Source organism: Myotis daubentonii, chromosome X, assembly GCF_963259705.1.
Source record: "Myotis daubentonii chromosome X, mMyoDau2.1, whole genome shotgun sequence".
NCBI classification, from domain to species: domain Eukaryota; kingdom Metazoa; phylum Chordata; class Mammalia; order Chiroptera; family Vespertilionidae; genus Myotis; species Myotis daubentonii.
In genome coordinates this window covers 28214387-28241094 of record NC_081861.1, presented here as the reverse complement: position 1 = coordinate 28241094, position 26708 = coordinate 28214387, and the positions used below count along the sequence as shown (strand labels likewise).

At 37.9% G+C, this 26708-nt stretch overlaps 1 protein-coding gene across 1 annotated transcript in view; it reads right to left on the bottom strand.

The window, feature by feature from the left end:
• Window positions 1-1067: 1067 nt before the first annotated feature.
• Window positions 1068-26708, bottom strand: part of GPC4 (glypican 4) — a 119384-nt gene continuing 93743 nt past the window's right edge. Inside the window, exons 3-9 of the mRNA XM_059679919.1 lie at window positions 22548-22939; window positions 11165-11330; window positions 5782-5912; window positions 5543-5689; window positions 4535-4671; window positions 3723-3898; window positions 1068-3628 (exon numbers count right to left, since the gene is read on the bottom strand). Of these exons, the coding sequence (XP_059535902.1) occupies window positions 3426-3628; window positions 3723-3898; window positions 4535-4671; window positions 5543-5689; window positions 5782-5912; window positions 11165-11330; window positions 22548-22939 (1352 nt within the window). The 3' untranslated portion in view covers window positions 1068-3425. The remainder of the gene's footprint in view (window positions 3629-3722; window positions 3899-4534; window positions 4672-5542; window positions 5690-5781; window positions 5913-11164; window positions 11331-22547; window positions 22940-26708) is intronic.

The window sequence follows — 26708 nt, the reverse complement described above, 5'->3', positions numbered from 1 at the left end:
GGAAGCCACCTTCCTCTAAATACTTTTTTAAGTTAAAATAAAACATAAAACATTATAGAGTATAATAGTCTACATTTCGTGTAAAAAAGAGAAAAATATTCATATTTACTTGTATATGTAAAAAGAAACTTTGGAAGAAGATGTATATAAACTACGTTTATTTAGGGTGTGAGGATAACTCGGCAGATGGGCAGAATTGAAAGGGAAATGTTCACTCTATACCTTTATATATATTAAACCCTGGTAATATATTACCTACTTAAAATCTAAATTAGAAAAGTAAATATTGCCTTACTGGTGGACTTGAATTCCTATATTACCATAGGTCATCTTTCAAATATTTTCCATATATATATATATATAAAGAATTCTTAGAAGAAAATATTAAGAGTTTAAAAGTAGAAACTTAATTTGTAAAGTGTATCATGGAATGCTGTTATGTTTGTTTTTTTTCCCCACTGAAAGTCGTATTTGGTAATTTGGCATTTGCTTGAGTGATCACACACACACACACACACACACACACACACGCTCCTGTAGTAGATACTGTTATTAACATACTACCCTTTAGCTATGCAGACTCTGACAACACAAATGGAAAAGTAGAATTTTATGCAGAACCATCTACACTTAATTCTTTTGGTTCTGTAATCACAAATGATAAATTTTACTTCATGTATAAACTGTTAGATTTCTAATATGCTCTAAAGTTAAAAGATGCAAGTCAATTCTTTGCACTTTTTCTTTTATCAAAATAGTAGCTGCTAATTACTACTTTTGAAAGAAAATATAAATCTAAGACTCACAAAACATTTTTTCTTAAGATAGAGTGGGTGAAGGGTTTGAAAGAAAAATAATTTAGAAGTGACTTTGTAAAACACAAACCCTTCACATGCTATTAACTGAGGCTTTAGAAAAGTCAGTTCTCCTAACATAGCTTTTATTCTACCTCATACTGTGAACTCTTCAGGTTTTAAAATATTCAACTTGCCTTTATTCTTTCTTTTGGTGGGGGGAAAGAGTGAGCCTGCCAGCTGGTAAGAAGCCAAGAGTTATCCAGTCAGACCTGAATGGAAAAATCTACAATTTGTTTATTTCATAGTTCAAGTTCAAAAGCAAGAGACAATTTAAATAATAAAAGAGTAACAGAAAAAATACAAAGAAAGAAAACAAATCAGTAAGAGTCCAGAAGAACCTTCAAGAACATTTAATTCGGAAAATGTTATTGGTTTAGAGAACTTGACTGAAAGAAAACAGCTGGGCAGAGTTCAAGGTTTTAAATTAAAAACAATCTAACAAGGTCTATGGGGATAACTCTTTGAGCCACATTTTGGAGACCAGTTTCATTTCTACCAAGTAAAAGTAATAGCAGTCTAAGCTAAAAAGGAAATTCCTCACAACTGAGGTAGTTACTAAGTATCAGCACATTTTCCAAGTTCTCACAAGGCAGCTTAGCTATTTACAATCCATTTTTCCTCATACATAAATGGAGTGCCTTTTCAATTTTGTCTTCTGTGAATTGTTTAAAAAAACCACTTATACACACCAGCCAGAATATGCCTATTTTATTAACATCATGCTTTAATAAATAACTGACTACTTCTAATAAAATTAAGCCTCTGTTTACAACAGCCCCCAATATTCCATTTTGACCATTCTGCAGAATTTGGTGTAAAAAGTTGAATGAAATGTAGACCCTGAGCTATCAAGTAATTATGTTTCAATATAAAAATAGAGAATTACTCTTACAACTGAAGATTGAACAATAACACGAACAACCTCTCTGTGGGTTTTAACTTCTGTAGAATTTGTTGGGATCTTAATGGCTGTCTAAAGCAGGAAGGGACTTGCAGAATTTTCTTCTTTCTGAGGACTTTTGGGAACTCCTTTTAAAGTGATTTGTTATATTCTCATAGTTTTATGAGCTGTCATTTGTAAAGGACACAAGAAAAAGGTTCCTAAGGGGCCAAGCCAGCTGTTAGTCTTTGGCCTGGGACAACAGATAGGCCTAAGCCAGTTCACCCACATGGCTAAGGGTCACCGCTAAGATGTAGTCTTCTCAGCTCTACTCTCTCCACTACCCGCCCCCCCGCCCCCAAAAAAAAAACCAAGAAAACATTTTTAAAAATCTGGACACCTAGATCTCCCCCGAAGTGAGTTTTTTGGTTGATGGGGTAGCACACAGCTATGAATCACTGAAAGTCATTTGCCTTTCTGATCACAGGGTGCTGAGCAAGAAAAACACGTAAGACACCTTAGAATTTCTTTTAAAAAACTGGGATGCCAAAATGAATGTAAACACAATGCACAGACAAAAACTTTGCTTAAGTGTTAATGCTATTCCCTGAGCACAGGCTGTGTATACCCACCCCAGTTCTATCCCCCAGACAGCTCCCTCTCTGTGGCTGGGTTTGAAATCTGGAACACTGTAACAGGGGGTACCAAACGAGATGTTAGTCACTTATTTCTGCCATTGGGATATCAATTCAAAGAGGGTCACGTGTGGCCACGAAGATCAGCACACCGTGACTTGTTAACTTGACTGGATAAAAAACAAAACAAAACAAAACCCACCCCTAAACAATGTGTGAACATGTGATAACTCAAACACCTTATATGGCCTTATATATTTCTAGGGAAAATGTATCAAGAATCTTTTAAATGGGTTACACTTTAGGTGGTTCAAGTGAAACTATATGTGATCTTAAGTTTATGCAATTCAACTCAACCGAGATGGGTAGTCTGCAGTCTCTTCCAGTCACCAGATATAAGTGAAATATAACATTCTTCTTATACTGATGCTTGAATACAACCCGACAAGTGGATTAGACACCCCTTTGTGCCTTCACATTCTGTCCTAACTTAATAATAACAAACAAAATCATCTCCTCTTCTCTCCAGATAAGGCAACTAAAACAACAGGGATACATGGAAATTTTACTGCTTGTTGGGCTTTTTCTTTTAATAAGATAACGTGATAAATAAAACCTGCTTCTGTACAGCTATTTAATATTTCAGAAATACGTACATGTTACATGCCAAGAAAGGACCCTGGTTTTCTTGTAAGAAACAAGGTGAGATCATAATTGAAGAAAAAAACCCACAAACAAAAACAAACAATAAAGAAAAACAAGAGAGTGATAAAATCACAAATGCACAACTAACTACAGTTCTGTACCTACACCGCTAGCCACGTTTAACATGATTCTGGGGAAGCAGGAACTTACTTCATGTACAAGTCCCTTTTTCCCGCAAAACTGAATGAAAGAACAAGGTCAGAATTTTTTTAAACCAGTGGCCACATAGTAAAAACTGTACATTGCTGTCCATTCATTTGAAAAGCAAAGTCACTAGGATGGTATAAAAGTGATAACTGGTGCCTTTTAACTTTCTGATGATGAACACATTTTCTCTAAGATTGAGAATTATCTCCATTCTCTCTGCATAACCAGAAACAAGATGCAGAAGACAGTGAGGAGGTAGGGCTGAGCTCCAACACGGGCACCAGCGTGGTTGGCTTTATCATTGGCATTCCTCCCAGAGTGGTCAGTTGTGTTAGACTCAAACTCCGAAGGGCACTGCTGATACTCACATCCACTTCCACTTCCTTCTCCACTGCTTTCATCGCCTATTAACAAAAAACAGAATAGAGATTTCATTCCACTTGTTCTCATCATAAGGTGTACAAGAACAATTTGTACCTTAGAACCACAAGTGCTTACTGATATCAAAGAAGTCCACATCATTCCCATTGTAAGCATTCTTCATTTTATTGGTCATAACCCGCAAAGCCATGATTTGACGAAGGATCGTTGTGTCCGGTTTACTGGTGTCAACCTGGACCTCCGGATTACTGATCTGGTTGGCTAATCCATTTCCTGTCACTGCAAATAGGTACCTGAGATGAGAAATGACCCCATTGAGATTATCAGTAAGACAAAAAGTTGCACAAGATCAAAGATTTATGCCTAGATTCTAGTATTTGCACTGAGTACAATTAATTTCCATTTCTAAATGAACTTGAATTTTTCCTTTATCTGGGTAAACATCTTTTTTTTTTTTAACATCTTGTTTCTCCAACTTGACCATGACCTTTTGAAAGCTACCCATTTTGCAGAGGTTGGTGGACCAGAGTAAAGTACTGAAGTGTGAATACTTAAGTTACTGAGTGTGTAGGGGAGGGACACAGGGCATCGTCAAATAAGAGAATGGATCTAGAGCTTTATGAGGCCAAGCCATTGGGCAAAGGACCACAGGTATTAAATATTTTTATATGACACTATTGGAACAGCTTGATCCCTGGTGGGGGTCCTAAAGCTAGTATGACTATTACGATAAAGTTTTGCCCAGTACAAGTAAGTGGGTACCTTCTCAAAACTTCTACAATACAACCCATTCCTAAGAAACTCTAGAAGCCTCCCATGTTGTTGCTACCTACCCTGAATTGCTTCTTGATTGACAACCGAGGAAACCCTCCCTGAAGGTTACCCAGGCATTTAGGAAGAGATTGCAAATCCATGCAACTAAGGCTAACCTGCTTTTGCCTTTTCCATTCCAGCAGTCATCCTCATTGCCATTTCCCGCAGCCATCCTCTCATCATTGCAAACATTGCTTGGTAGAGAGGACCAGAACTTCTTGGCCTGCTTCAGTTTCTCCTTGACATCAGTAACCTAATTAAGAAAAACAAGAGAGAGACCTCTATAAAGCAACACAAAACTACCTTATAGATGTGCCTTTTGATCATTTCTAAAGTATCTCCAGAATGACATGCAATTCATTTTCAACTTTAGTCAACAGAGAAAAATGAAGATCAAATTTATACTTAGAACTACAAAATCACTCAAATAAATTAAAAGTTGAAATATTCGGAAGGAGCTGAGCTGCCTGGATCCACTGTCCACTTACCTTTTCATTGTAACTACCATCTGAGGCCCACCAGGTTCCATACCCTGTAGATACAATAAGACACAGACTCTTCCCACAAGACTTTTATGCTCAAGCTCAACCTTATATATTGTCCACTCTGTGATACTTGCCTTTCCCTGATAGCTGTCCCCTCCTCTTTGTTCTTTCCTACTACTAGATTTGAAGCACATTGCTGTGTATAATGCAGTCCTGCTTACATTTTCTTATCCTTCTCCCAGCTTATCATTAACTATATATCACCTTAGTTAGTAAGCTGGGATGTCTGCATTTCCCTCTCTTTTGGGGCTTTTTCAGCATAAGGACCTATCTTATTCTTCTGAGCCACCCTGTAAATACCACAGTAGTGATAGGCTCATAGGAGATGCTTAGTAAATGCATGGTAAAACAACAGGGGGGGAAGGAGTTGAAATTAAGACTTACTGCATCACATGTTCTAGGCTACATATGAACTTTCTCAGCTAGAAATGAATGAAGATTTACTGACACATTCAATTTTCTTGAAAAGTTTCGCCTGAAAGACCCACACTTGTAAGCCTTCCAACTAAAAATGTATTTGGAACAAATATTTTCATTTTTTTTGTCATTAAACATGGCCATTCCTGGCAAAGTGCTTACCAGTTGGTCCAAACTAGTGCCAGCTGCTGTGGTTGGGCGTTCCTCAGGGTGATATGGTCTGAAGCGAGCACTAAAGGCACTCTCAGAGATGGAACGGGAAATGCGTCCGGCTGGGAGGGGCTTCGGGGGTCCACATCCCTGAAAAACCTGCATTAGAGCAGCATGATCATATTAGGGAAGTCACATCACAAACTGGAGAGGGCCCCCAGCTCCCTTTTCTAACATCCTGACTTCATTACCTTCTGAGACACTTGCACACTATTGTCCTGCATGTTCATAATGGCATCAGAAATCTTCACATCGATGGGATCCATGACTGATTCAATGTTGAAAGGGCCCTCTAGCCTTTCCGCCACCATTAGCATTGCATCTAACATGAGGTTTGGGGAAGAATAATACAGCATAAAAAGTAAATAATTAGTTCACCCTTAGGTAATCAGTCTGATTATTTTACTGTTTCTTGGGGGAGGAAGGCGAAGGAATACATCATAATTAATGTTTTTATATCTATTTCTATTACGCCAAACTATACTAAGTCACTATGTATTGCCAGCTACCTAAAGTGTGAAGTGGCCAGATGAATGCTTCATTCTCCAGCAAGGAAATCCAATCAGGAATCTTCCATTATACTAATTTTTCATTACTACATGTGCCAGTGGCTGTCACTGCAAGGCTCTGAGCTAGCTCCCAGCTGACAAACCAAAAGCTGGAGGCAGAATAACATGCCAGCTCTCTCAGACTTCCTAGGATCTTTTCATTTCAGGTTCCATTTACAAGAGTCAAAAATATACATCACTTAAAATCCTGGCATACCAACATGTAATTTTTTTTTATTTTTTTTTTTTTAGGAAATCCTTCCAGATGCCTGAGAAAACACAAATAGAAGTATTCCTCTGAATTCTAATGACTTTAAAAAATACAAATTTTGGAATAAGAAAAACTTCCCATTTCAAATATAAGGGCCTTGATTTATTTTATAACAAAAGATGTACTGCTCTGGATGAAAACACGACACAAGAGGCAGCACACACAAACCACGTACTCACAGCATATCTTCACTGATTACTCAAGTCACTTTTACATATTGGCAGAGTCTGGAATGTTTTAGCACACATTGAATCTCTTAAACAAAATATGTTGTACTTGTTTTCTTGCCACGCATGTTTGTTGGGATTATGAGATTTCGTATTTTGGCCTGATACCTATTGTGTAAAATTAAATGAAATTGAAAACGTAACCATGTTATCTCCACTTTACACTCTAGTGCTTAAAGCATGGCAGGAAAGGATGGTGAGGCCCACATTATCCACAACCTTTAGGTAGTCCAAGGACAGGGGTTAATTTCCAGAAGATTGTCTGTGTCCTCAAAGAACGCTGCAGGCCACAGTTGAACTTCTACCTAAGCTTTCTAGTGAAAAGGAGTTTCAACATCAGCATATCAATGAAATCAAATTTGGTCATCAACCTTTCACCTTCAACCTAGAACAAATGCAACATGGCATTTTAAAGCACAGGGTCATTTCTCTAAACTACAATTCCGATGTCACAAACCACAAATAGATTTCCGTGAAATGCAATTTTTTTACAAGTAATAACAAATGAAGTTTCAGGTTGCATTGTGGTAAGCACCAATAAAGTGACGCTTCCAACCTCTAAGTAAAGCCTGCCAGCATGAATATACCATTGTACTAGTGGAGAGAAAAAATGCTTTTGATGTGTTAGCAAAAGGAGACTTTTGTAAACAAGTGGAGCACAACTTAAATGTGTTCATCATTGTCAAAGCAGCAGGGCTGCCACGTACAGAAAGCACATTCCTTCATAGCTGAGAAGTCAGCTCTTGCTCCAAATAAAAATATTATGAATAGACAGATAATAAACATCCAAAAACGCAGAATTTAAACAACAGAAAACAGCGCATTTTGTAACTACTTATTCCCCTAGTGGTGAGGAAAGGCCAGATCACTAATGTGTTTGTGAAAGACTGAAAAGAAACATAAACCCCAATTCACTGGCTGTTTGGCGTCTTTGTAAACTCTGAGCCGGCCATACAGAAGGGCCTGGGAATAGAGAGTGAAGCTGGGCCTTTGTTGGGGCCGGTGCCATGGCGTTGCGTGTTGCGAGGCTGAAGAATGCGAATGAGGGCGAATTCTGCTTGTGGCCTGTAGCCCAGGAGCCAAAGCTGCCACTAACCCCTGGGGAAAGTCATGATTGGTTATCAACTGGGCTCTTCCTTGCAGCAGCCAGCCCTGACTAGAAGTACCAATCTCAGTCCAAAGATGGTTGGTTTGGAGTTTTGGTTTTCTTCTGGTTGAACTAGGCCACAGGTCTCATTTACAGGATATTTGATTGTGTGCCTTCTGTCAGGAATCGGCTGGTGTCTCCACCAGCAATCCCAATATCCCAATACTAAATTCCCACTGGCAGCAACATGTGACATTAATAAGGTTGGCAAGAAGTCCAACAATGTTAACACTAATACAGTATGTGATGGAGGACAAGTGGGACCTAAGCATAATTTATGAATCTCCAGAAACTGACTTTTTTGGTTGGAGGTGGAGAGCAGGAAGTCTTCAAACTGAAGGTTTCATAGAACGAATCTCTTACAAAACCAAGTCCAAGGTGTTTCAAAAAGTTGGATCCACCTTGATAAAGGTTGACAATAATTTAATAGATGCAGTTAGAGAGAGGAAAGGAAGGGCATGACAACCAGAAGGCAGATTTGGAAAACTCATTCTTAGTCTCTTAAAGGGTCTAGTCCAGTGGTTCCCAATCTTTTTGGCCATGCCCTACCTAAGCATCTCTAAAATTCGGATGCCCCATGTGACATATAATTCTTATTATTCAAAAAGTGAATTCCTATTCACATGGAAGAAGCCTTAAAGGCCATTAACTTGGTCTAAACAAGCTTCCAAAGAACATGGCATCCATGAAAGAGAAAAATAAAAGAACGAAAGGACAGTTGAAGTACTGAAGAAGAAATCACTAAGAAATTGTTTAAAAATTGCCCCCCTTAAAAATCAAATTGCACCCCCTGTGGTGCGTGTACCCCATGTTGGGGACCACAAGTCTAGTCCAACTGCAGGATTTCAGTGCTCAGGATCTCTGCACTGAGTTGCTCCCCGCCCCAGCAACAAAGCCATCCCTCCTCACTAGGAAAAGCGATTCCTTTTACACTGGCCTCGCGACTGGACTGGAAGAACAAAAGGCAGTTTCCCGACTTAACCCCAAGATCTGATTTAGAGAAGTGGGAGGGAAAAAAAAACCTTTGACCATTCATTAACTGCAATCATATAAAGGGGAAAGAAAAATTCCTTACAAAGAAAAAAACACCTTACAGCACGTATGGCAGAGGCATGTAAATTGGGGCTGAATTCTGCAACCACAGAGCAAATTAATTAGACCCTTGTGAAAATTCATGAAAAAGCACCGGAGATTAACAATGTCTATTATTCTTGGCCTTTTATATCAGCTTATTAAAATAAAGAGTAAAATACCCATTAAACATAAAGTTTAAATACAATTATACACCTCAGCCCTCTAAAAAGTATCATTTAAAATAACTGAGGAAAATTAACTCAGAAATTCTACCAATTTCTACTTGGGTTTAATTTTCCTTATTGAAAGATAACAAATGTCATTTTTAAAACACACAACAAGAACTTAAGCCCTCCTTGTTTTAGGTAATCTTATTGAGAATATTTATTAAGCAAGCCAAGTATGGTTTTGATTTCATATGAACCTGCAAACTCTTGGAAATATATGTATAAGAATTTGTATTTTAATACAGGATATGAGTTATAGTTTTGGCCAGAATATTAGAATAATAGGATAGTGCAAATGGCATGCCCTTCTGCACCTTATTATTGATGTGTCTGTAGAAAAGTCAGCAAAACTAGATCACTGTCACCATACATTTTTTTGTACCATGTGGCAAATTCTACTCCTTTTGCCCAGAGAACTAGTGGGCTAGAAGTTATAGGGGAAAGTGAAAAGGCTACCAACTTAAAACAAATAAATGTAGCACAAATAAATTGCAAACTTGACATTTGGGTATGGGGTGACAGTGGGACTAAAAAAAGAGAAAGAAAAAACATCAACTTTAGATCTACAAGTGCCATTGGGCTTTTATTTCCATTTGGAATATTTTAAAGCAACACTCTCTCCCATGCTTCTTTCTGGGCGTGATGTGCCATTTGTGAGTGTATGTCTTTGCTGGTTTTACGCCTTCCCTTTCATGGGATTCTGCTTTTCTGTGCATAGAAGATTTTTTTTCAGTTCTTCTAGCTTTGAGCTATTTAGGCTACAATTGTGCTGAAGTGCTTAATATTCACATCTTTTTCTTTCCTGTGTCAGTGTTAGCAAGAATCTGTTGGAGCCAATTTATTGATGCACTTTCAAACAGAGTTAAAATGATAATTAGCTCTCTTGCAGACTAAAAAGCATTCCCCACAACCAATCCCCACCCCACCAAAAAAAAAAAAAAAAAAAAAAAAAAAAAAAAGCCAGCACATTGCATACATGTTCTCGTGATGTGGGCAAATAAGTGAAAAATAGATGCTTATAAAAATACTCAAATTCTGCAATTATGCAAATGTGACTGGGGATGGGAAAAAATCTGAGTCTGTTCATATGAGCTATTAGTATGTGTGTGTGGTCCAACTAGACCAGCCGTGGGCAAACTACGGCTCGCGGGCCGAATCTGGCCTGTTTGAAATGAATAAAACTAAAAAAAAAAAAAAAAAAAAAAAGACCGTACCCTTTTATGTAATGATGTTTACTTTGAATTTATATTAGTTCACACAAACACTCCATCCATGCTTTTGTTCCGGCCCTCCGGTCCAGTTTAAGAACCCATTGTGGCCCTCGAGTCAAAAAGTTTGCCCACCCCTGAACTAGACCCTCAGTATTAGGAGCTTCAACACGGTTGCTTCAGGACTAACATGTGTATTTGGTAGGCATCAAGGAGTCAATGAGTGGATATCTAAATCATCCTTAATTTATCCTTCCCCACAAATCATAATTAACCCTCTTAGAAACTGGCCACTTCACTACACTGCTGTCTGGGTTTCAGTAATGTCTTTGTAGGTTTTAAGTATATGCAAGAATATTTACCTCTAAAATTATCAAGGTAAACATTTTTCCATCTCACCAGAGCAGCCTGTTATTGTAAAATCCCCTATAGAAAGAGAACCCCCTAAATTTCTAGTCATATTTCACTTAATCCAAATATCCAATGGGTATCTGGCCAGTGTGCAGAAGATTTAATTGCAGTGTAACAGATACAATATTTTCAAAGCCACTTTTGCAGCACAGTGATGACTGTAAACTAGCATTTTATGGATACTAGCCCATGATGCATTACCCAAACTGGCCTTTGGGGGAAAATGTCAAAAAGCCATTTTCTCATTATTAAAACTTAGTATTCACTGTGTCAAATGTCTTCAAAATGCCACTACTAGTTCAAGGGAACATTTACTTGTAGAACAGTATGAACTTTGAGTAGAGTTAAATTGGCAAACATTAAATAACAAATAGAAATTGCATAGCTGACAACTGCAATACTCCTTGTGGCAGGAAGCTGAACTATTTCCAGTGACACAAATACATGAATCGCTTGCTCACCTATGAAATTGTTCCACTCAGAATCAAGATCTCCTTGGTTGGCCAAACAGCCTCTCATGATGTTTGAGCAGTAGTTGTAACATGGCTTCACAGTCACTAGCCCCTGGCAGTGGGAGCAGTAAATCATCTTCAACAAGGCTTGGGTGCACTGGGCTGTGGGTGTTACCTAATTTGGGAGAAGAAAGAAACAGTGTTGGGAGCAAAGATAGACACAGAAGTTGCAAGTCTATCAATATGACCTTGAAGGCTTGGCCATGACTTTAACTTAAGAACAGTTGTGATGAATCACATTTAGCAGGCCTGGCCTGCTTCCTGAAGAGGTGAAATAGTGCAAGGTTAGATAAAAAAGGTGTGCGCTGGGAAGAAGGATTGGGGGAAGATAGGGATTAACATTGCATTACCTTAAATAACCAAGCTCCAGGTAACTCTCTGTAAACTCTCACTCCTCCTTCCTGTCTCTCAATCTCTGTCAGCCACATATGCACTCTCACTCACATTCAATGACTCAATTATTTCAAAGTTCTTTTACAAATATCTTTCCAGGATCATCTATGAGAAACATTAGTAGAGGCTACTTTACCTGTCCACTGTGCATGGCTTGCTATTATGGCCTCTACCATCACTGTGTTTGCCTTGGCAGACTAGAAAACAAGCACACCTTTCTTTTCAATAACTGCCTTTGAAACTTAACCCACTAATCAAGGTTTAGAAGGGTACCCTCGTATGTACCCCATTCTATACCTATAGTTGTGCAGAAGGCAACATTAATGTAATCTACAGGGAAGAATATGAATAAATTTAAACTTGTAGTTATGTGAGGGCCTTCCAAAGCTTGGGAGCAATAAAGCAGAGTCCTCAGGAAAACCTGCTGAAAAGGTGGGACTGCAGTTAAATTTTGAAGAAGGAATTGGATTTAAGTTATTAGGAAGAACATGCAATTTGAAAGCACTAAATGAACAAAAGCTGCAAGAGAATATATCAAGCATATCCTGGCATCTTAGAATGGGGTTGAGGAATTGTGGGAGATAAGGTTGGATACATAGGAAGGAATGTGTGCATGGACAGAATTTAAAGGGGCTTCAACATCAGGCATAACCAGACAGGACTACTGAAAGTTCATGAGGAAAGGGAAGAGCTAGGGTGAAAGCAGTACTAAACTAGATTGGACTGGCCATCCTCTGCAGAGAAATGAGACTTAGTTTCATCTTCCTACTTTCATAAAGTGAAAAATTATCTTGGGCATGGAATTGCTCATACCATCCTGTCACTCATTTCCATCAATGCTTAGAAAGCATCCTGGCTACGTATCACAGACTGGCTGCTAACCAAATGTTCTGGTCTCCCTACTCTCTCTGCCCCACCCTCCTCTTTTGCAGTCAGTATCAGAGGATTAGTGCATTCCTCTCTATCAGTACCAACCAGTTCTGCAAACACAGACTTTTGAAAGCAGATACCACTGCAGAGAACAGATGCAGGGATACAGGGCTGTCCAGCAGTGCACTTCACCTGCTCGGGGTGTGATGTTGCATACCACTTATCAACAGTACCCCGAGGAACAGAAGAAAAACATGCCCCCTCTTATCGCAAACAGCCTAGAAGAGGGGGAGAAAACATCCAACAACATGGTAATTATATACACGAAAGTCAACATTCCCTATGAAGAAGTAGGATTTTTCCCCAATTTTAACCAGTCCCAAATGTTTTCCTAGACACTAAGCTAGTCTTTTTGACTATATATTGCTATAAAATCTTGGCTAATCAATACCCTAGAGGAGTGGCCATTCTAGATAGCTAGGTTTTCTGGATAGATTTAAGTTCATTCCTTTAAATAAGTCACATATAGTTAAGACTTTGATACTTGTCCACCCCCTCATTTTACAGATGAGCAAAAAGGCCTGGAAAGAGGAGGTAGCTGGAGAATTATAGAAGTCTTAGAGTTGGAAGGGGCCTTAGAGATGAGAGTAGAGCTCTCACATTTAAGGGATAAGAAAAGCAAAGCCAAAGAGATGAATCGACTTGCTGACAGCCACCCTGATACATTTGATTATAGTACTGCACCTTATCAAACCTTTGGGATGAAATGATTTCCCAGATGTATCATGTTTCCCTGCCTTTTAAAACAGAATATATTAAACTCTAATAGTAGGCATCAGTCATTTTTTTCTTTATCTTAGTTAGATTCAGGTTCCACATTGGTGAGACTACTGAATAGCTGGATTTTAGAGAGGTAAAGAGTTATTATGTAAATGCCTAAGAAAAATCACACAATAGCACATGGAATTTATTGAATATTATGCTTAAAAGGAAACAATATCCTACTATGAAGAAATATAGAAGGCCAAAGTGTCAACAAATAGTTACTGAGCACCTATTATGTGTCAGGGATTATTCTGGAATGTATTTGTGAACAGATAACAAGGCAAGTAGGAATTTCTATTTTAGAATATGTAACCTGTTCTAGAAAATGTGAAGAAATTCCAAAATAGTATAAGCCTTTAGGAAATAAACAAAAATTTTAAATCCAATAGTTACATTCCAGAAACATTTTATCAAATAAGTCTTTTTCTTTTTTTTAACTCTAGGAAGCAGTCCACTATATTCTTAGTTTAACTGTAAATCTAAATCACTTATGCAGTAGACCTTGTAGTACCCTCTCTGAAAGTAGGTTAATGGCTCAAGTTTTAAAAACAGAGACCACACTAAATGACACAGTAGAGTTTTATTTAAAAGAGATTATGAAGCTTGGTTTAGCGGAGTTTTTTCATTTCATTCTTTGGCAATGTGCTGGCTCATGTGCTGCATATGATTTGTTGCTTAACTACTAAAAATGATTACAAGGAAGTGGCTCTACATGCTATGGAAACACTAAATAATACCAGAACTAAGAAGAGAAATGGCGAAGTTATAAGAAAACTGGGACAAGAAAAGACATATGATATACCAAAGTTGGAGATAATCTGTCTTTTGACTAACAAGCACTAATCAAACCACCAGGCAGTATTTTAAATGAAGGGAATTCAGAACCCAGGAAATAAACCCCTCATGTGAGATGAGGAAGCCCTCGTATAAGAAAAGAGTTGTAAAATAGTCATGAGACCTAAAGAAACAAGGGTTCCAGAGAAAAAGCCAATAATGTGACCACTCCTCAAGTCTTGAGTCCCCACATTCTTGCCGACCTGCCCAAGCTCAGGATGGTGAATTTAAGAGTGCCAAAGACCAGCACTACCTCTGACTCTGGACTACCCCAGGGGATTAAAAAAATAGCTGACTTCCTTTTGGAATCTTCATGAGCATCAAAAACCCAAAGGAAAGAAAAAGCCAAACAGCATATGACACTTCTATTTAAATTACCTTGTGGAGTTTCTTTTTTTAAAAAAAAATATATATTTCATTGATCTTTTACAGAGAAGAAGGGAGAGGGATAGAGAGTTAGAAACATCGATAAGAGAGAAACATTGATCAGCTGCCTCCTGCACACCTCATACTGGGGATGTGCCCACAACAAAGGTACATGCCCTTGACCAGAATCGAACCTGGGACCCTTCAGTCTGCAGGCTGATGCTCTATCCACTGAGCCAAACCAGTTAGGGCTCTTGTGGAGTTTCTGGAATAAGTCTTGGATCTCCTTGATTCAATGATGGCTCTTGTTTGTCACATCATGGTACACCAAGCTCTGGTGGGTGCCCCTTCATTAGCTTTCAGTGGTCTCTTTACCATACCAGGGCAAACCTTTCCCCAAATAAACAAATATAGTAGTGGACTAAATCATGCCTTGTTCTGGGAAATAATTTTTAATAGAAATTCAAGTTCATTCACAGTCTACTTCCTTATAATATTCAAAATCAATTACTTATTTACAGAAGTTGTTTATTCCAAAAGACTTAAGACCAAGTGGTAGATCATGCCACATGGGGATTCACAAAAGGGTAACCATGCTCCAAGATCTTAGTATAATCTTCAGCTATGTATTTATTCTCTATGTATGGCACGCCACTGAAAATGATCTATCCGATTGTTCCTTTGGGTCACAGCACTTGACTAACATTTGATATAGTTTCCTTTTGTTTTGAAGGGTCTGTTGAGCTCAGATGTCAGTGACCTCCAGAATCCATTGGGCTAGAGTCAGGTGTGACTTTTATTGCTTTTATAAAAGTCACATTTCAGACATCTTTTATAGATTAAATAGTTTCTCAAAATTATATTGAGAAAGAACAGGAAAAGGAAAACTGTACACTCCTCCCTTCCCTCTTTGAACCACAAACACAAAGAATAAATTAATGTTCTCAAAAGAGAAAATGCTTCATTAATTCCTATGGTTTCATGATCATGAAAGTATTGATGTCAAGATTCAAGAGAAAAATATTGTTATTTGTCAGAATAACTTGTGTATTGATAACTTTCATTGGATTTTATTCACTTACATGATATACATATGTTCCAGGCTCTGTTTTATGCTTTATACATTTTAACTCATTTAAAGCTTTAAAAAATAATGAGATGAGTTTATCATTTCATTTCACAGATGAGAAAGCAGAAACCCAAAGAGATTATGGAGCTCACAGCAGAACTTCCAATAAATGGCCAAGATTTGAACCCAAGAAGTTTGATTATAGAGCAGCTACCTTGGACTCCCTTGATGGTTATCTGAATGATTTCTTTTCACAATAGAGCATAGGAACCCTAAGGGAAATACATGGAGCTAGACCTTCTCCATAGCTCCTAGACCTAGTACAGGGTATCCACATACAGTGAGCACTCAGTATGAGGCTGCATGCTTTCTAGTAAGAATTTGCTGTTTTCAAATGTATGCAACTGTTCTATGTGGAACAATATTGAATGGATACTTGGATGATATTATGTTGTTTAATAATAAACAATAATGAATTATTCAGTCAATGCTATATCCTTCCCTAGGTTCAATATGTTACAGGGGTAACAAAAATACGAATACACACACACACACACACACACACACATACACATATACATACAAATATACATGGATATAGGTATATACAAATATACATGAATACAGATATATATATTTAGATATGCAATATCACTCATCATAGCCTGCTCACAAAGTAAAAGGCACAAGTAAACACTGCTAAATATGGAGAGAAAAGATTTCACTTGAGTAGAACAAAACAGAAAACAACACATTTACCAAATTTTTAACATTTTGAAAGAATTTCAGCTAAATGCAGCAGTGGTTACTAATTTCTGCTAGAAAGTGTGATGTTATTTATAGAAGAAAAAGGTTTTGACATTATTTATATAAGACTGAGGTGGTTTCATCTGTTTACTTGGGGAAAGGGAGCAGTAAGATAGAAAGGGACCATCATCTGGACTCAATACTTCTATATTAACAAATCAAAATCTATCTGAGTTACTGACACATAATGACAATACATAATAGTTAATTTTCAAGCCTTATAAAATCCATCAAAACTCACCAAGGGCTTTCTAAATGTTAGGGTTAGGAGGTGCCTTATAATTTAGATTTTAGAAGGCAGTCTATGTTTCATGGTCAAAGTCAGTGGGGGAAAGAATCCTGATTTCCTTTTTAACTTATTAAGACTTAAAAATACTTATTCCTGCCTTCCTCGGGATATACATTTAACATGACATCTGTACACCATTTCTGCTATTAAAAGCCTTTGCAGAAAAGTCCCTTTCTCTGCAAAGACTCTTCTAATATGAATCGAGCCTTTCTACAAAATAATCTGCATTTTCCAAACACCACATTAAAAACTACTGCAAGCATCCTGAAAAAAGAAAAACACTGGAGCAGTACTCTTTATGCAGCCTGGATTTCATTTCAGTAATTCAGAATGAGCCTTAAGCCACATTACACAGTGATGGCAGTCAACATGCTGCACTGAAGTTAAAAACACATTTCCTTTTAGTTTATTCCAGTTCCAAACATACATTCTGCTGCAACATTTTTTTCCTGCACAGCCAATAGTACCAAACAAGCAGAAAAGGTCTAGATTTTATCTGTTGCTTGGTAACATAAGCACCCAATAAAAAAAAAACAGGAAATATTTCCCAAAATTATGGTAAAAGAAAGAGATAGGGTACCCAAACATGTAGTGAGAAGTGATGAGTTTATTCAACAACTTCCTAACTAGTTTTGAAGTCAATATACACACAAAGGAAGGACGATGAGATGTTCCTATTTCCCTGATAACAGAATGTTAAAGACATAACAAAATATATGGAATAAGCTAGAATTCATTAAATGTTTGTAGATACATTGTAGTTAAAACCGAAGTTGCATAAATACTTAAAAGTATGTCTTGTTTTGTTTCAAATTATTAGACTCACTTATGACCTAGAAGTCAAAGCATCATGGAATCAGTCCCCTTGTAGAAGACTCTATTTGTTTTGAGAATATATAATCTCAATTTATTCAGTTCTTAACACTTTCCACACTCTTAACATACTCTTAACATCACCATCTCCATTGCCACCATAGCTAGAGTCCCACCTTCTTCCTGCAATTCCAGTTCTTGAGTTGGAGTGAAAAAGAATATTAAGGGTTAAATAAATATTTACATTTTGTTTCTTAAAAGCTTTTTATATTGACCATTTATAGAAGTTGTATTTATAATGATTCAGGGAAGTGACAAAATAAATTGTGTAGTACTTTGTAGGTGTTGGGCATTTTGAATAGACTGAAATGAAGGGGGAGCAATGGAAATTGTTTTCAAGGCAGGACAGTCATTAAGACATCACAATAGAAAGGTACCGATTTCTAATTATAGTCCCTGTAGTTTGGGGTGGGGATGTAGACATAGCCCCATTATGTCAGTGTTAATTGAAACCATGAGAATGCAACTCTCTTTGGCATAGGAGCTATTAATTTTCATGGTACATGTAACCACTTGTGCATTTCGAAAGACCAAAACAGACTTCACCCTTCCAGGCAAAACTGCTACAAGCAGGTAAATAAGAAATGTCACATGAACCATGACAAGTAAAGATGGAATAAGTAATACAAAGATGTGTAGCACCAGGCTTTCTTGAAACATCTGTTACTAATTAGGTCTTTTCTGAAGTTTGAATTGTAAAACTCAAATGGAGTAAGCTGAAATTACTGAATATTTTGGGCCCAGAAAAACTGAAGCAAGACAAGTATACCTCAACTAAAAAGTGACTTTCTCTTGAAACAAGTTAGGCTTGCTGATGCTAACAGCCTTTAAATAGCTTAGTGATAATCAAATCATTGCTCAACATATAACCGCAACCTTTTGTTGCAGAAGTAAACTGGAAAAGCAGGACATCCACTAATGAAGAGGTGGTTGGGAACATCTTAAGTACGCAACAACTAGCCTCAAGACCGAGATGCTTTTCATATTTGAAATTAAAGACCTTTTTCTAGATGAAGTAGGTGAGGTAGCTCTCTTTAATTAGGAAATACATTCTCCACTCTGAAAGGTCTTTTTTCAGACCCAAGGTAATTAATTCTATTGGACAGCAAAAGAAGGAATGTTGTTTATCTCTTAGATTGCTTTAGTTTCATCTGCAAACTACATTTGGGATAGCAGTTGGCAGGAGTGGGAACCCACATGAAAAAATACTGCTTAGGTACCCAAACTGGTTGAAAAGCTTACTTATTGTATTAATCAAATGTAGAGTTTTCAGCATGTTCAATTTTAAATATGTTTTTGACAGCCAAATTATTTTTTGTCTTCCCATACCACTGTACCTTAAATAATAATAATAAAAAACACCTCATAGACACAGACAATAGTATAGTGATTACCAGAGGGAAAGGGGTTGGGGGAAGTTGAAGAGGGCAAAGTGGGGACAAATGGTGATGGAAGGAGATTGACTTAGGGTGGTGAACACACAATACAGCATACAGATGATGCATTATAGAACTGTATCCTTGAAACCTATATAATTTTATTAACCAACATCACCCCAATAAATTCAATTTAAAACAACCAGTTTAACTGGTAGGCATACTCCAAAATTTAATAAGAAATATTTCTCAAATGTGGAAATATTCCTATATTCCTTGTATGCTTCCTCTAAACAGAAATATTACATAGATGATAGATTTTTTAACATAATTTATGTTTTAGCACCTTTAAAAGTTGATGTGATTCCTGAGTGTTATTATTACATAATTTTGATAACCTAACCCAACTTCATTGAAGGATTTGGTTTCAAGTTGATCCTTAGGTCTAGAAGAAACTCAGTAGTGAAGCAAAATATTATTTTTTAAAGTTTCCAATTACAACACTTAGTCATAAAACAGTGTTGTCAACTAAACAATTGGCAAGTAATGTTTATTCAAAGTAAATTAAGTGCTATTGCTTGTATCCATTGTATTCCCATATAACTATGGAAATATCTTGTAAGCAGATATGAAAGTACAATGAATATGGAATAGAGATAAATTCTTTAAAAATTAGAGTTATATTTAGAAAGTAACTTTCTCAAACAATTTAACAATACAAAGTTACACAGGAAATCTATTTCCTACTTTAAAAAAATCATACCAAAGGACCCTCAGAAATTGATTGTGACTATTTCATTTTGGGTCGCATACTCTTTATTGCATAAGCAAGGGTGTCTGCAACTAAATACAAAAGTCAACCTTATTAATTTCCTACAGTTAATTTTGAGAACCATGTGAAGAAGAATACAACACAGGGAAGCTACATCTGCTCACTTCTCCCTTAAGGAGCTAGGATGATGTAGACAATGGCAAGCTTTACACTCCTCAATCTTCTAACATGCACCGAGTTCTATCTAAACTGCTTCCTTGTTTCATCAACCACCCTCCACTCCAACTTGGACTTTCTGGAATCTCAGTTCCCTAAGGGGGTTCCAACCGTGCAAAGTGAGACTAAGAACAAGACAGGCTTGAGCCAGCTCCCTGGTCCTTCCTAAGAATCAATTCAAAGGAAGGTGGATGGTTAATGTAAATAAGCCACAAACAACCAAACACTTGCCTTTACTTGTAGGCACACACATGCAAACCACACAGCAGCACCTTTCCACCTATTCAGTTTAGGATGAAATGAAGGAATTTTTGAAGGAGGACAAATGTGTTATGTGAACTACACTGGAAATAAGTTTGGTCTGGATTAATTGTGCCTTGTTGGGGGGCTCTGACATGAGCATCTCCAAGATTAATAATGGTTGCTGAAATGGGCAGAAGTTCAGGAACCAGATTATTTCTTCAATTATAACAATCATCTCCCCACTTGCTCCCACCCACTCCCATATGCCCCAAAAATGTTTTGCAATTTACAATAAAAATATCAGGGGGAAAAAGACTAACAAAAACATGCTGGAAAGAACTGTTTCCTGACAGTTTCTGGCCCAGAGATAAGAGAACAAATAAAACTATAATAAGTGCAACCCATCACCAAATCCTTTTTATCTCCCAATTCCAATATGAAATATCCTATAAGCACCCATCTACACTAATAAAAGAGAAACATGCAAATTGGTGTCACTCCGTTACACCCACCAGCTAACCAGAGTGACTATGCAAATTAACCCAACAAAGATGGAGGTTAATTTGCATACACAGGCGCAGAGCGAAGACTGAAGGCTCTGGCTGAGTGAAGACTAAAGACTGAAGTCTGAAGAGGCTTGGCTTCTCCAAAGGCCTGGGTCCCGGGTGCCAGAGGAAAATCAGTGCTGGCAGCCAGGGGAAGGAAGGCCTATTGCATGAATCTCTTTGTGCAATGGGACTCTAGTTTTTTAATAACTCACAATTCTTTAGAATGTCTATCTTCACTTTGGTGAATGTTAGTTCCCTCTCTACCTAGGGTGACCATGCAACCTGGTCTGTCCAAGAAAGTCCTGGTTCCTTATTAAAAATTAGTGGCAATGTTGTCTGGGTAGGATTGCTAATAAGACTTCCTGATCCAGACATTAAGTGTCCTAGTTTGGGCAATAAATTACGTGATACTGTAACACTAAATGAACTCTCTAATAGGCAATCAGGTTAATATTCTGGTGTTTATACTGCTGTCTAATTTTTATTGACCACTCCTCTAGTCTTCAAAATAACCAAATGACCTAAGTATAAGCTGTTGTCCTTTTGTCTACAGGATTTTTAGAAATGCACTAAAATTTGGCTTTTCCTTTGAGGGCCTAAAGGTACTAGCACTAAGATAAATCTTGCAAAGATAATTTTGGCCCAGTATATTCTATTTCTTCACTGGTACTGAGTGATGAAAGGGTAGAAGTGGAAAGGCCTTCAAAAAGTTTTCAATTTATGCCCTAGTCAGTTTGGCTCAGTGGATAGAGTGTCGGCCTGGAGACTAAAGGGTCCTGGGTTCAATTCTGGTCAAGGGCACATGCCTGAGTTGGAGGCTCCATCTCCAGTAGGGGTTGTACAGGAAACAGGCAATCAATGATTCTTTCTCATCATTGATGTTTCTATCTCTCTCTCCCTTCCTCTCTGAATCAGTAAACATATTAAAAAAAAGAAGTTTTCAAATTTCATCTTGGTGGGGTGGTGTGGGGTAGAGTGTGGGGGAGTGAAGGAACCACAGAACCTTTCCCCCCTTCAAACCTTGCTCAAAACCCTACAGCATAAAACTGAGAAAAGCAAAGCTTCTCTGGTAGAGCCAGGAGATAAGGTCACAGATTTACAGTCTCACCCACTAGAAGACACCCATCTCCCTTGCCTCTCTCCTCAAGGAAGCCCCTGAAGCACCTCCTTAGACCTGATTCCAAAGAACACAGTCTGAAAAATAAAGGTCTAAGACCAATTCCTTTAATTTACAAATGAAGAAAATGTGGCTCAGTTCATCTGCTTTTGCCCACATATTTCAATTTCATCTCCTCTACTGGTAATTCCATAAACAAAGCTATAAGTCAAGAGTGGGTGGCCCACATTGTCATTGAAAACTGTCTTCTTAAGGTATATACCTTATAACAAAGAAACATACAGCAATGGATGTTAAGTGCTTTTCTAGACTACAACTAGTAGACTCAAACAGAGTCACTCAATACAACCTAATGTGGAGCCTGTTTGTGAATGTTTCTTCCTCTGCAGGGAAAATGGAATAGAAGCTGAAAATGAGTAAGGAGGTATTAAACCATTTTAAATTAAGGTTCCAAAGTGAACATATATTCTACTTCTAAGAATAGCTACCAAAAAAAAAAGCTACTGAAAAGAATGATAATGATATATGAAGATGTTCATCATAGTATTGTTTATAACTGTATAAGGCACATGTATAAACACAAAGTGTAGGAGAAAAGAGGCAAAAAGAACTGAAAAGGAAAGAAGAGTTACTGAAGCAATGGAATTCTGCTGATTTCTTTTTCTACCCCTCCTAAAGCTTCTTTTAAAATGAAAACAAACAAAACAAAAACACAGAATGCAAATAGCACTTACCACAGAGACTTTGCTTACTACATCTCTTGCAACTGCTAAGCCTTGAGCAAAAGTACGGGCTGCTACAAATGCACGAGTAATTTGTAGTTTCAATTTCCGAGGGACATCTCCAAAGGGCTTCAGCTGCTCCGTATACTTGCTCACACATTCCAGATACTCATCTGTAAAGTGGTACTGCGAGTTCACCAGGCGGAACATCCGCTCCAAAAGGCGAGCCCAGAAATCATTTAGCATTTCTTCCAGGTTCACATTTCCCACCACATAGTAGCGCTTCAACTCTTTGAAGAGATCTTTAAATAGTTCAGAATTTTGCATGTATAAGTGGCCATATGTCTTCACAAACATGTCATTCAAGGACTTTTCTGCATTTTCAAGTAGTTCTTTAAAGAATTCTAAAAACAAAACAACAAAAAAGAAAAAGGTTTTCAGTAATTAAATAACCAAGTCTTTTTTTCAGGTAAATTTGAAATAAAAAAATCATTAAATTTAATTGGAAAACATGCTTGGATATAGGGTAGATTTCTTTTGGTGAATGTGGCATCTCTGATCATTTGTCAATGAAAAGAAATCTATAGCACAAAATCACACAAAGAGAGGTAGAAAAATGGAATTTTAAACTAACTTATCAGGAGCCAGAAGAAAAGAAATATATGTACACACACACACACACACATACACACACACTCATTCTTCTCTCTTATTCAGTCACAAGATAAAAAGCTAGAAAAAAATCAGTACACGAAGTCTATAACATGAAGTGTCCCAGAACTTTATGCTGCAAGAATCTAAACCAATGTTAATAATGCTTCCTAATTGTAACTTGACAATAGGACAGGTGTTTTCAAATGGTGTTCTTTTATTTGAACACATATTTTTTAGTTCTCTCCTCCTTATATCCACATGACAAGTAAGAAAACTGCCTGGGAAATGCTTGAAGCCAAGAAAAATAATGAAACACACCAAGAAGCAAACACATAATTTTTCTGAAAATTAGGTGTCCCCTTGTGCCACTGGTTCAAATTGGGGTATCCAAATTGACCTTGAGTTGCTAAAAATTCATACAGTAACATCATGAGTTTTTTCTTCCGGTGAGGGTAGAGGGAGGGAAAGACAGTGGGAGAGGGGGAGGGGGAGAGAAAGGGGGAGGGAGTTGAAATGCATAACAGATTCAACCAATATAAAGACAATAGGGAAAAATAACTGAAAAAATATATAAGTATACCACATTATTTCAGACTTACATTTTGCCCACCACATGCCCACAACATATGTGTTGAAGATTTTAATCTCTTAAGTACAAATTGCAAATTAGTTTCTCCTGAAGCTTTCCTCAGGAAATTCAATGAAGAGGAGCTAACAGTGTATCTGTAACATTAATCATTCTCAAAAAATCTATGCCTGGTATAAAAATAAATAAATACCTCATGATATCAAGTTTTTAAGTAGGAAATGTAATAAATACCAAAGCAAAATATAAGGACCACATCAAATAAGAAACTGCCTCCAAGTGAACATGGAGCAGGAAACAAAATATGATGCCTCCTTCAAAGCCCGAACATTAGGGAGCTTATCAAAATGCAATAGCACTACAAACCATTCTCTGTTCATGGTGGGTGGGCAAACCAGAGGCTGAAAACTTATTACAAATAGTTTCTTAAACCTGGACTGAAAACACTGAAGCCTTTTGGAGGGAATGTGTGTGACTTTCCTCACTATCAAGAGATTCCATACCTATGCCCCTGTATCATCTCCATGTGGTTCATGAGGCTTGGAGCTAAGTTCATAGTCCTTTGGGCCCACCTTTTCAAACTGTGTGTGTTTTGTTTGTCTATTTTTTCTTTCTTTTACCACTTGCCTTTTATTTCCTGGGCTATCTTCAGAGAAAGGGAAATTGATTCCCTCTGAAGATTAAAAACTAGGCAAGTCAACTACTCCATTATCCCCATCACAAGTGTACAGCTTGGCATTTTTACCAATGTTTTCTCCCTGGAAGAAGGACAGAAAGTACAGAAGGAGCTGAAGGAACCACATGAAAAGCATTATTCAAATCAGGTATCTGGAAAGGTCTCTGATTCTCTCCAAAATCCCCAGTGGTTCTCAAGTGTGGTCTAATGATGGGCATGCATCAACATGACAAGGACATGTGTTAGAAATACAAGCTCTTCGGCCTCAGCCTAAACCTACTAGGAATCAGAAACCCTGAGTGTTAGGCCCAGCCACCTGTGACTCTGCTGCACCCTAAAGTTTGAGAACCACTGCTCTAGTCAGTGAGACTTCTCCCATTTTACCTCTCACTTGCAATGACCACCAGCTCAAGCAATGAGCTGAATGTGAAAAATTCAAGTGAGTGTTCATGTTTTAATTAGTGGAAAGTGTCTTTGTAATGAATTGGGTTTTTTAAATTTTTGGCTGCAATCATGAGTGTGATTTCTTAATGATGTTTTGGGGGCAAATTTTCTTGTGTGGAATTGTCTCTCAAGTAAATGTCAAATGCAGGTGGCACATCTCTGGAATTCAAAGTTGGGGAGTCTCAAGGTGACAAAAGAGACCATAAAAATCATCTGGTCCACTTTCCACCTCTTGCTTGAATCACCAGCATCCTTGTTAAATGGGGCTGATTTTGGGGGGACATAAAAGAAAGGACACTGAATTGTGTTATTATATGCCCAGTATGTTGCACACATAGACAGCTCTCACATAATGGAAAAATAGAATGTGGTCATTGAGATCAATGTGCAAGTTTTATGTCAACCCAGTGCTATTAATATTTTACAATCTAAACACTAGATTCCAAGGGCAACCATAAGTCCTTCCCTATACAGCTGGTCCCAGACTTACAATGGTTTGACTTACAATTGACATTATGGTGCTGCGAAAGCAATACATATTTAGTAGAAACTGTATACTTCAAATTTTGATCTTTTTCCATGATAGTGATATACAGTACAGTACAATGCTCTCTGGTAATGCTGTATAGTGACAGCAAAATGATTTTGCCCAACTTTAGGCTAATGTAAGTGTTCTGAGCACATTTGAGATATGCTAGGCCAGGCCAGGATGTTCAGTAGGTTAAGTGTATTAAAGACATTTTTGACTTAGAAGATCTTCAACTTACAATGGATTTATCAGAATATAAGTTACTCCACTGTCAGTTGAGGTGCATCATATTGTATTTATATTATATTATATTATATTAAATTATATTATTACATTACATTACATTACATTACATTATATTATACAAGGGGCCCAGTGCACGAAGATTCATGCACTGGGGGTTTAAGGGTGGGGGGGGTCCCTCAGCCCGACCTGCACCCTCTCCAATCCGGGAGTTTCTGTCTGTCTTTGCAATCATATGAGCAAATTGTCTGAGACCCCCTACTCAGTTTGGTTTGTTGCTCACAGCATAATAGAGGCTTTTTTTTTCTTTGATCCACTGGTGGAGATTTCCTGGAAGTTTTAGGATATATTCCCTATAATTTTTCCTACACACTGATTTTACTTATGTCTCTCACTTTTGCTCTCCCTCCATCCCCAACTGCAACAGTAACTTGCTCCAGGCTCACTTTGCTCTAGTGTCCATCAGAACTACGATTCCCAGCATTCGTGGTGGTCCCCGCACTCTAGGTTTTCCCTGACTGAAGGAGCCACATCCCACCAAGCTGCTGGCTCTCTTGCTCTGCTCTCTGTCTGGTGACCGAGGGAGCCATGTCCCCCCAAGCTGCCAGCTCTCCCACTCTGCTCTGTATATGCAAATCACCCGCCATCTTTATAGAGTTAATTTGCATACTCACTCCTCATTGGCTTGTGGGCATGGCTTGAGCGTAGCAGAGGGACAGTTAATTTGCATGTTTCTCTTTTATTATATAGGATTAATTATATTATATTATATTATATTATATTAATTATATTATATTAGAGACCCGGAGCACAAAAATTTGTGCACTCGGGGGGGTCACTCAGCCCTGCCTATGCCCTCTTGCAGTCTCGGACCCCTCGGAGGATGTCCACCTGCTGGCTTAGGCCTGCTCCCTGGGGGAACGGGACCAAACTGGCAGTCAGACATCTCTCTGGCAGCCCGGCAGCCCTTGGGGGATGTCCACTTACCAGCAGGGAGCAGACCTAAGCTGCAGTCTGACAGCCTTAGCGCTGCTGAGCAGA